Source organism: Acanthopagrus latus, chromosome 10 (genome assembly GCF_904848185.1).
Source record: "Acanthopagrus latus isolate v.2019 chromosome 10, fAcaLat1.1, whole genome shotgun sequence".
Lineage (NCBI taxonomy): Eukaryota > Metazoa > Chordata > Actinopteri > Spariformes > Sparidae > Acanthopagrus > Acanthopagrus latus.
Window position 1 is genome coordinate 12,983,845 of NC_051048.1, and position 12,240 is coordinate 12,996,084.

Sequence of the window (12,240 nt, forward strand, 5' to 3'; positions counted from 1 at the left end):
GCCAGGCAAACAAAAATATTTGTGATTAATGACAGTTTCCAGTAGAATGATCCAATTTTCTCAGTGAATATGTGTACATTTGTGCTAAAATTTTAAGTAAGTAAGCCTTAACTAAGGCTGCTGTAAACTAAATTTTACAGTTAAGACTGCCATTTTGCCAACTTTGTTTTTTAAACTGAACCAAACAGCGCGAGCATAAGAGGTGTGAAGTTTGACACAACGTGGTCAGTGTGATATATTAGATGCGTGTCGGCAGTGACATTGCTTCCCCATCCTTTAACCTCTCTATTATATGACGTTGATGTCATCTTCTGCTGGCGGGTAAGACGCTTCTTAACTTTGTTGTCTCCCAAGTTTCCAGACATTTATATATGTTTAATCAGCATTTTATTGAAATCACAAAATGGCCAAGTGCAATATCCAAATCATAAAAGCTGCAGTTTTATAAAAAAGGTAATATGTATGATACACAGCATTGTAAAGAAGCACTGCTATCTCATTCTAGCAAGTTTACTTCCCCAGTTTCTCAGTGGGCCTTTATCAGTGTTTGGTAGTGTTGGAGTTGGTAGCTGTAACATGTCACTGTAACTGCGTTTACCTTGTTGCTACACCTGCTAGCCCCCAGGTGTTCTCTGTCCCTCCCTAGTGTCCTTCTACATCACAGTGTCTCTAAATTCTCCATTGCAAATTTTAAGACAGAAGCAAGTAATTTTACCAAACATCTGTTTTATCTTGAATTTGATCAGTTTCTTTGTTGACTGAACTGAGGTCAGGTCGAGGAGATCTGTTGCGTATTTGGAGAGGCTGTTGTCTACACTGCAGATAGCTTGCTCATCTGACTGTCATCCTGCTCTTGGCTAGCTCACTGGCCTTTTGACCTTTTTAATGTGACTTGGAGAAGTCTCCTGAACAGACACAAGGGCTTCTCTACATGGCCATTTGCATCTGCATTCAGAGTTTCTGTGGGTCCTATTGTAATTCTAAAATCCAATAATTTGAATATCAACCTTAAATAAAATGATCTAAAAGGTCTTTATTGCCTCGATATAGATCGAGAGAGAGAGTCGGGAGAGAGACAGAGAAAGTCAAGAGAGAGATGGGTAGCTATGTTTTAGACCTGCCATCACAACGTGCGCACTATTATTGGTTTGGTGCTACAGACCACTGTCCAAAGGCCAGAGGTTGACGCCCAGAAATTTGCTGAACGCACAAAATGAATAAGGAAACCAGGCAGGGGGCAGAGTCTCCACAGATACAGACATTGCTACCCACTTTTAGTGGGCACTGTGTTGTGATTGAAAGGAAGTGTTTTTGTATTAGATGTCAAGAAAATTCTGCATAGTAGACCTTTTGTCCCTCTCACAAATGCACTGCAACCCTGAACTGATCCAGAGATTACCTGGAAGAGCTGTATGTCTGAAAACAAATGTTAAAATCGGTTGGTCCAGCTTTAAACTGATGTTCCCTTTCAGGCTCTGTAGAACTAAGCCTATCTAATGTCAAACTGAGCCCATGTGTGACCACAGCAGGTCACCGTCTGGAGAATTCACAGCAACCAAGTGGATGTGCTGACACCAGTTTCATGCATCACAAGTTGTAGCTTATTTGTATTCTTTTTTGCTTGCCAGAATGTTGCTTTTCAGTCTTAAGTTGATACGGTATACCTACATCCAAATAGTCTAATATTGACATCAACGCAAAGACAGTTGTAATTACGGATGAGCCGGCATTAGGGTAGGCATCACAGATGAGCTCTTAATATAAAACTATTGTGATACCATAATGATACGTCATTGCAAATTGGGCAAAATCTGTGGAAAAGTGAGATTCTTCAAAAATAACATCAATCAGGTGCCAAATATGAGATGTTCACCACACAGTACTGTGAATTTTAATTAGGGTTTGATGACAATTAGATGCTCAATTTACAACAATATTCCACCAGATTCACCATTGACAGAGTTTAAGCTGAATCGGAGCAGACAACGTCCGAGCAGCTCCGAAAGCTTCCAACGCAGCTGAACTCGCAAAACATAGTTTCCGACCTTGTCCTCGTCTCCCCAAAGGTTTCAGACGTCCAAGATTCAAGATTCAAGAAGACTTTATTTATTTATTTCAACAGTAGTAAAACAAAGTGAGAAAGGAATACAAAAGTAATAAATAATGGTAAAGTAATAAATAAAGTAGTTCCTAAGTACACAGAATGCAATCCAACTGAAAACTGAAAAGAAAGTACACAATAAGATTGAATAAAGTGACAAGTGGTATAAAGTGAAAAAATAGAAAATTTAGCAGCAGCATGAAACAGCAGCAATTTACTAAGTCCAGTGCAGGAGATTTACAAGTCCAGCGCTCGGGCCGGTGTGTTTCTGCCCTCAAGGCAGGTCTTGTTTGGTCTGTTCAGCTGCGTCGGAAGCTTTCGGAGCTGCTCGGACGTTGTCTGCTCCGACTCAGCATGTGAAGTCTGAGGAAGTGGACCGTCGGACGTCTGAGCCATTGGATTCTCTGATTGGTTGTGTGCCAGCTGAATGGCTGCTGTGCAGTAGGCAGCACGTCGAAGCGGTGTGTTTCAATGCAACTCTTTGCCGAACGGGTCAGACAAGAGGCAACGGAGTGGTTGGAGAGTGGTCGGATAAGGCAATTGGAAGTCTGGGCGGTGTGTGGGGGGCCTTTAGGAGCATGTCAGTGCTTGCTGGTGTCACAAAAATATTGCATGACAATTGGTTTTTAGCGTTTGTTGTTACCTCTTCAGTCATATTACATGGTGTAGCTAGTTGGCAGCTAAAGGTAACATTGGCCAGGAACTAGTCATCCCACAATTTTCAAAATAGTGCTTCCGGTAGTACTCCAAAAGTATCAGTGGGATCTTTGTTCTGTCTTGTTTTCTTCTTTGTGCTAGTATTAAGATAATGACCAGAAAACGATTTTAATGGTACATTTAGGGTAAAATGAGAAATGTGAAATGAAACATGGCAATCACAGGACTGGGGGAAATGTAACATAGTAGTGAAAGTGAAAAACCTAATTTGAGCACTGCTACTTGCTTTAGGTAACACTCTGCAGCAATTATCTTACACATGACATTAGTTGATTATATATCATGAAGTCAGTCTGCAGCCTGGAAAGAGAGCTTTGTTGGGGCTCACATTGGGGCACACAGTCCATTTACTGAGCTGGCAGAGTCTGTGTCTCCTAACAGCTTATCTGTACTGTATGGACAGGCTAACAATTAGAGCTGTGTTTCATGGGTTCCTGCCCATCAGGTTAGACAAAATCTTATCTGTTGTGTCATTACAACCACAGAACTGATGAGATTCTTTATTGGAAATGTGTATGTCTGTCCAGAGGAGACCTGAACTGAACCATCAGAGGTTGACATGTATCTGGGGCTGCTGTAGTTTCATTAGAAGAATAGTTACCTTATATTTAATTTATGAGGTATGTTCAAATGGAAGATAATGTTCCCCTGTGTGCACAACATGAGTCTTAACTTTTTCCCTGTTTTTTTTCCAGATTATGTGTACTTTGAGAACTCCTCCAGCAACCCTTACCTGATCCGCAGAATAGAAGAGCTCAACAAGGTTAGTTGTCTCTCTTTCTTCTTTAATTTCATTTGTTTCCATTACAAAGTTGTTCCTGACATACTTGGTAGTATTGTATCAAGTTCAGTGATCATACTGTACCAGCACTAACACATGTACCATTCCCCCCTCTTTCCTGGATACTATTGGTACACCGTAGCCACTGTAATGACAGGACACTGGTACAGGAGCCACTTATGTAACAGCAGCAGCAGCAGCAGCATATGACACAGGCTTGTTTCCCAGTCAAAGGATTAAGCTCATTTATATAACACTCTTACATTGAAGGGCTTGTGCTGAGCACCAGGAGGACTGCATCGTCCTGAGTGGTAATGGCTGCAGAGCACAATGAATGGATAGTAAGAGAGAGAGTGGCCAGCTCTCCTGCTCCAGGCTGGAATGTGGAGGGAAGCAGTGTGTGTGTGTGTGTGTGTGTGTGTGTGTGTGTGTGTGTGTGTGTGTGTGTGTGTGTGTGTGTGTGTGTGTTCTTGTACTTACCACATACTGAGGACCAGAATGAGTTTTTAACCAACAAAGTGAGGTCATTTTTGGGAAGTGAGGACATTTTGGCCGGTCCTCACTTTGTTTTCACTGAAATCACTTCCTAAGGTTGTAAACATGCTATACTCTGTTTCTCTCAAAAGTCCTTATTTTGGTGCAAGAATCCGTTTTTCCACTCCTGATTTTCACACCGTTTTGCTCTCTGGCTCCCACTACAGGCGATTTTCTGGTACTGCACCCAAATTATTCCACAACTGCAAAGCATGTAGTCCTCTGTTATGTTGTGCTTACAGCTATAATAAATAGTTTTGTACTTGACATTTGCAATTCTTATTGTTTTTTGAAAATAATTAAATGTAGATTAATATATTTATTGAGCTTACTAGGTCCTGAGCACTGAAAGTGCATGGACCCTCTTGCTCTGATTATCTTTCCTTCCATCTTTCTTTCTTTCCTTCTTTCTTTCTTTCTTTTCACCTTAAAGTAAGTGGCTTTTGGGAGAGACTAAAGATGCTTGTCAACTCATGAAACTTTGCACAAAATTTGATGATTGGAGAAATGTTCATTTAATATGGATTTAAGGCACAGGCATGGCAAAATGGGTGGACACTGCCCCTAAGAGAGTGAGCTTTACATGAAAATAACTTTGTTGCTAACAAATGACATAACTGGCATTAAGGATTCAGATTTAGATCTGTGGCAAACCAGCTCTCCTCAGCTTCCTCAAGAAGAGATGCTGTTGTACCTTCCCAATGACAGTAAATGTATGACAGGCCCAGAGAGTTCTTCAGTACTGTTCACCCCCTGAAATTTAAAACTGGAGACACTCTCCACTGCTTCACTACTGATTAAAATTGGGTTATGATTTTTCCACTTCCTCCTGAAGTCCAGTATAATCTCCTTTGTCTTCTTGTTGTTCAACACAGATAACTGGTGGAACATCAAATTGTCAGGTTTTGCACCTCATCTCTGTGTGCCATCTCATTGTTGTTATGGATCAAGCCTATGATCTTCAAGTCATTTGTAGACCGAGTCCCTCTGTCCCTCACCCATCACAACCTATTCAAAATATTCTGGTGACACACTGCTATACTTGCATTCCTCAGTGACGATAACTCGTTAAGCTATCAACATTTCCATTGCCCACTTCACACAATGATGTATGGACAGCTATGTACAGCTGAAAAAAAACAGAGAACTGGTCATTAATACTTCCAACACACACAGCACAGTCCACCACTCCACCCTCAAATCCATCTGCATCAATAATTACTGCTGAGATTGTGGAGAGATTGATTTGAGTGCAGTGGACAAGCAGTAATCCTAACCCCCTAACCCAAACTGGAGCTTAGCCCTAAAACACTGGGCTACAGACCTGGTTCTGACAAATGTTTGTAGAGCTCCTGGAGGGTTTTCAAGACCAGTCTGATCCATGTCCCTAGCCCCTTCAATTCCTAAGTTATGGGCCTTTATGTTTGAAAGGTCAGGAGGTCATCATGCAAAGTGAACCATGAAAACTTTTACCTTCATAACTCCTGAACCACTCAAGTAAGAAGGACACCCAGGGCACTGTTGCGTTCAGTAAAATGATGGCTACGTGTTGTCGTGAAGTGAAAAATATGCCCTCACATTTCTGTGGAATGTGCCATCATAAGAGGTCAAAAGTTGGTCAAAGCTTGAGATTTTGTTGAAGGGCATGGGTGGTGAACTTTGATGTTTCGCAAGCAAAAGAAGGAAGCTGTTATAACTCAGCTGTACATGGTGGAATCTGCCCCAAAACTTACAGGTATGATGAGACTCCCAACCTGAAAACATCTCCATGCCAATATTCAGTTATCTTGTATTTACCTCTCCTTGTTTCAGATTCCCCCTTCCCTGCTTGTGTGGTTTTGTCCTCCTCCCTGATTGTCTTCCCCCACCCTGATTACTTTCACCTTATTACCTCGTGTGTATGTTTATAGTCCCTGTGTTTCCCGTGTCTGTTGCCAGTTTGTCTTTTGTCCATGCACCGAACTTTGCTGCCAGTCAACGCTGTTACCTTGCCTACTCTCTGTCAGTTTTGCTTTGGAGTCTGCACCATCAAGTATCCCAGCCGCAATGCATTCTCATAAATGAAATGAACAGTGTGTGAATATTTGAATGATTTCTAAAATCAGCTAAAGGATGAAATGACGTGACCTAACAAATTGGGAAAGAAAGCCCATCTCAAACTGAGGATTTCAGTTAAATAACCCACTGTAATGAAGGAAGCTCTGTCAATCTAGTCAATTTGCTATAAAAAATGAATGAATTACATCATCGATGAATACTTGATCTGAAATAATGTGATTTATAACATATAGGGCTAAAGGATGAAACAACGTGATGTCGTGACCAGTATGCTTGAATGCAGGTTACACAAAACAATTACTACTAAGGAAATAAGGACCTTATAATCAGCTATTTGTTATGTAACAATCTGATCAATTTTAAAATCAATCTGGAACAATTCATTATGTAAGGGGTCATTAACAGCTGTTTAACATATATGGCGTTAGCAGCAAGTGTGTGTCGCAGGATGACTTCCTTTTGCAGTGTTTCATACAGTTGAGTCCTGGCATTTATCAAATGTAAAGTCTTTTTAAAAACAACGCAGTGTCAGTGGCAACTCTGCAACAAGCAAACAGCAGGTGACTTTGACATCATGCCCTGCTCTCACCATATATGAAGTGTTACACAATGTCATCAGACAAAGCATAGTTACTTGCACGAGTTTGACAGCGGGTTTATTTGCCAACTGCCAGAATACCATGACGTACATTAACTGTTATCTAGTGTGCAACAGCAGAGTTTGTGCTTGTGTTCACAGCAAGTTAGCTAATTGAAATTAACCAGAAGATCCGGATGTTATTCTCCAGTGTCTTTTCCCCCACTCCACTCCAGCAGATCCAACAGAGAGTAGAGACAGACAGTTGGGGAGTTGTGGAGGACAAAGCTTTGGTAGAGGAGTCTCCCCCTCCTGAAGCTTCTCTCTGCAGCTCCCCGACTGTCAGCTCTGTCTGTGCTGGCGTCTGTCTCTCTGCTCCACTCAGCAAAGTAATAGGCTGTACTACTCTGTGATAAAAGTAACCACACAGCAAGCTTTGTTATTTGTTCAATATTTGCAGGAAAAATTATCCAAAAAGCACTGACACCACTAAAATGCTGATGAGTACTCCTGGTTGGCTTGGTGAAACTGTGACGCTCCTTATTATTCAGAACCTTAATATTCAGCCTTAATATAATTTAAATGAGTGAGTTATAAAATAATTTGTGTTCTAGAGACCAAAAACATTTTTTGTGCTAGGCTGTAAATATATTTATTTCTACTGTGAAGTTGGGCATTTTAACATGGGGGTCTATGGAAATTGAACTGCTATTGGATGCTGCTTGATTAGAACAAGATTTTTTCCTGTTTTGCTCAGCTTTGGTGAAATGAAAAAAGCCCAATAATATTGATACTGTTATCTAAAAAATAAAATAAAATAAAGTTAAAAAAGTAATTCTTCTGAGATAAATATTTGGGTCTATTTTGTACAATCTGGGCAACTTTATCTGGTTTTGGGAAAATGTGATTACATTTTATATTTATTCAAAGCCAGAGAAAAATCTAAATCCTTCTCCAGCTTTCAGGCAACTCTCTTTTACTGAGCAAGAGAAAAGGGCATGCTCTGCTCATGCTTCTCCCACCCCTCCCCCCACTTCTGGAATGTGCAAATTAAGATTCAGCCAATCAGAGCTCTCCATGAGCCCAAGTATCAAGGTGAAACTTCGGTCAGCAGCAAGACTATGCTGTCCAGCTGCACGTCATGGAGACAGTGAAACGGAGGAGAAAAACTATTACATGGAAAGACAACCAGTATTCATCATTGAAAATGCAAGCTGAATTATGCAGTAACCGAGGTAAGCCTTTTTTTTCCTATGTCTGGCTGTTTGCAAGTGGTGTGTTTGAGATGAAAGTGTGATTGTGGTTAACGAGTATAACTGCGTGGTTCAGCGGTGATGAAGAGAGCATGCTAGCTAGACTGTACATTAGCATAGCTGATGCGAAGCTAAGCACAAGGCTAACAGGAACTGTGAGGAAGCTACTACGTTAAGCAGTGTTAGCACAGCCAGACACAGGTCAGTTCGACACAGGTCAGTCTTCATAAAATCTGACAACTGCAATGTGGTAAAACTGATGTGCACATGAAGGCAACATGAAGCTCCGGGGCTTATGTGAGCTGTGAAACCCGGACACAGACAGCATAGGAGAGATTGAAATAGGAGCTTATAAATGACACCAAAACAGTTTTTATTCTCTACACTGTGGCGTTATTCTACAGATTTTCTCACATATAGTGCTTGGCTGGTGTTAATTTTGGACCGTGCAGGCTTTGTCCCCTGACTGGTTTATCTGCTTGGGCTTTATATGGACCAACAATTAATTAATATTGTCAGATAGTGTTATGTCATATGTTAGATTCCACTAATAAAATGCTTTTCTTTTTATGAATGGTAGGGGAAACAGTGCTTTTTAATGAATCATACTTCGTCTTTACACTATATTATTTTCAAGTCTTATCAAAGGCTGTTTTGCTTGAAAATGTAACAGTACTGAAATCGATTTGCTCTGTGTTAATTTTTTCAAACATAAAATTTGGGTGCACCTCCTGGAGGAGCTAAATATGTTCTGTCCCAGGCTGCAGTCTCAGCAGGGACTTACTCAATCATCACACAAAGGCTGGAAAGTTGCTGTTGTATTTTATATAATTTGTTCACATGTTGCTGGTCCCATGCTGTGCGCACGGAAGGTGTGTGTGCGAGTTACTGTGGTTACTGCATCCTGTCACTCTGACACCTTCTCCTGATTCAGTAATACGCTTTTAGGTTGGTCTGCCTCTACCAAATTCATGAACCTCAACACTCAAATCTAATGATATAATTTTAGATTTTGATTGAAACCTTATTCTGCTTCATGATGAAATGTTTTGATGTGTTAAGCAGGCTGTTCAGTTAGTTCATACATCTACTTCTGAATATCAGAGCACAGTCTGTATCACAGTAGTCTTTGACCTGAGATAATGTCAGTTAAATAATCTGCTGTTAACACTGTGATTATTGGTTTGTGTGTGACATTTAAAGGGAAGACTGAGCACTTTGGACCCTATGGTCTTTGGTATGTTAGTATTGACTATTCACTTTGTATTTTAAGTAATTTAGCACTTTTTGTTTAATATATATATTGTAATTAACACATAGTGATATGTGCTCTATTGTGAGACATATTTGTCTGTTTTGTTATTTATGGGAATTGCCACAGCAACATTGCCATTTAATTTTACACCTGTAAGATTCAGTTTCTTGTTTTCCTTGAAACATTTTCATAGGTAAGGAACATGAAGCCACCTCAGCCAAGGGTTCAAGAGGAGTCAAAGTGAGCCAGACATCATTTTCAGACAGACAACTAGAAGAAAATAATGGTAAGTAATACATATATTATTTAAAAAACCTATTTGAATGTACAGTAGTTCAGCTTGAGCATTCATGACTCTCTCTTAGCAACTTTCAGGGTAATTCAGCAATTTTTATTGTTTAACTCTGATGTTACTCAGTTACTCAGTTACTGTTCAGCTTAGCAGTTTGCTAAGTGATTTGATAGCTTGTAGAGGATTATAGTGTTTATTACTTATTACTTGTAATCAGACCACATATTGGGCAAATAATGACATGCAGCTGCATTACAGGCAAAAGAAGAACCACATCTAGGTTATTCTCAATACATACAGTACCTTCAGTAATGCAGACTACTGTGATACAGAAGTATCAAAAAAATTTCTCCAATCAGAAGTATTTCGCGTGGCATCCTATAGCCTAGGTCTCCACTGCTATTCTTCATGTTAAGTGGGCAAGAAAATGTAGTCATTCAAAATCATAAGTGCAAGTGGACTAATAGTAGATGTCTCTATACTCATATCTGTTTTACTTATTGCCTGAGAGTCACTAAATATATTGCTGAAATGTTTGATTCTTATGATGGTGTTGTAACCAGCTCACAATGGATCAAATCATGTGCTCAAACTGATTGTAGATGTCCTGGCATTGTGAAAACTAGATGCAAAGAGCACACCACACCAGTTTTCAGGTCTTTCCTCTGACATCCAGTCAGATGTGCAATTAAATGTGATGTTTTCATTAATGCCCACCAGTCATTAAATGGTCTGGGCCCTAAATATATTGCTGACATGCTGATTGTAGATGTCTGTCTATTACCATCTGCTGTCTTACAGGTGGAGATCTGCCAAGTCCGACCCCTACAAGTTCCCTTGTTGAGCACCGACAGGAAGCTGTAACTACACGAAGACATAATGATGCTGGTGATGAGGGTTATGATGATGAGGGTAAGTGATGGCATTGTGAACACTAGACAGAAAAAGCACATTACACCAGTTATCAGTTCTTTACTCTGAAATTCAGTCAGATGTGCAATCAAATTTAATGTTTAAGTTATTGCCTAGAAGTCGTTAAATGGTCTGGGCCCTAAATATATTGCTGAAATGTTTGATGCTTATGATGGTGTTGTAACCAGCTCACAATGGATCAAATCATGTGCTTAAACTTACTGTATATGTCTCTGAGTCTGTACTAACGTGTGCTGTCTTACAGATGGAAGTTCTACTGTTGAGTACCGATGGGAAGCTGTGACTACACGAGGACATGATGATGATGATGATGATGATGATGATGAGGAGGAGGAGGAGGAGGAGGAGGAGGAGGAGGAGGAGGAGGAGGAGGAGAGTGATGATGAAGAGTGTGATTGCTGCTGCTGTTAAAACTGGTAATTCTCTAAAAGCAAGAATTTTCTTTTGAGCCTCAGAACAACCTCAAAATTTGAAGAGATGAAGACGTGGTAAAGACAATATCAACCATGATAAGAGATTAGTTAAAGATTGAATGTCACAATTATTACATGAAAGTTAGACATTTTAGGTATAATCTAAAATTATGATAAAAGTGAGAGGAGATCAGACTTTTATATTCATGAATTAAAAATATCAATTGGCTTAATATATTTTATTGGTTGTCTTTCCATGTATCCGCTTCTAACAAACAGAGGAGATATTCCCACTCTTGATAGCTGCTTAATTACTTATGTTCTTCACTGTATGAATCAACTACCTCCTATGAGCTTTGTTGAAATCTCTGCTGAAATTTTGTAGCCCTTTCATTTTGACATAATTACACTTATAAATAATGCATATGTCTCAGTAACCCATGTACAGTAAGAATTCTGTTCTTCATTCACTAATGGAGACAAGGAGGTAGGGATCAAACAGTGACTATTTCTCCAACTTATTTAGAGAAGATACATGTTGGATTGATCACAGAGGCTTTTTATTACCTGAGCTCAGCTATTAGCTATAATTTCTTTAAAATAGGCCTGCTGGTTTATTTTGCTTTGCTTTGCAAATTAGCACTTACATATGTTGTGTAATTTTGTTTTAATGAAGGATGATTTTAAAATGGTAAACATATCCAGCAGTTAACTCTGTGTTCCGATTTCTAGGTGCTTCAAAAGTGCACAGAAAGAGACCCTGTTCTGCTGAGGAGAGAACTGCTGTCAAGCGGAGGATGACAGTTTGTAACTCTCAGGAAAGTACCAGCAAAAGATGACTGCCTGCTCTGCATTGGTAAAGAGTCTCCTATATTTAACACCAGAATATGGGTAGAAAAAGGAGTCTGTTATTCATAAAGTTACCTAGTGTTAAGGGATATGATGCAGATCTGTTCACTAAGAACCACGCTGCTGGCTACAAGTTGCCAATGTTGAAATGTTGTATCGAGTTGGCAGTATTATGTTTCTGTTGTTTCTCTGAGAACAACTGACAATTTATGAAAGAAGCTTTTCTTTGCAATGTTTGCAATAAAATGTACAATTATGTGGGGCCTTGCTGATTTGTCTTTTTTTTTTTTTTTTCATGAATTTCAGCAATCAAATATCAAAAATAAACCCAATTTAAAAATTCGCTTAATGACAGTAAATTTATAACGAACGAAACTGGCTATTGAGGATTACATTTTCTAAAATTAAGCATTTCATAATTTCATAAGGTAAGAACAGAGTATTATACCATGGAATTATGCCAAACCTGTCCTCAGT

The 12,240-nt window shown here is 39.5% G+C and overlaps 1 protein-coding gene and 1 long non-coding RNA gene across 2 annotated transcripts in view; both read left to right on the forward strand.

The window, feature by feature from the left end:
- Window positions 1-12,240, forward strand: part of mta2 (metastasis associated 1 family, member 2) — a 38,712-nt gene that overhangs the window by 5,873 nt on the left and 20,599 nt on the right. Inside the window, exon 2 of the mRNA XM_037112049.1 lies at window positions 3,514-3,581. Coding sequence (XP_036967944.1) covers window positions 3,514-3,581 — 68 coding nt within the window. The remainder of the gene's footprint in view (window positions 1-3,513; window positions 3,582-12,240) is intronic.
- LOC119027138 lies at window positions 9,293-10,824 on the forward strand. Its single transcript, XR_005077307.1, has 3 exons — window positions 9,293-9,562; window positions 10,370-10,480; window positions 10,746-10,824. It is a non-coding gene; the product is annotated as an uncharacterized LOC119027138 (long non-coding RNA).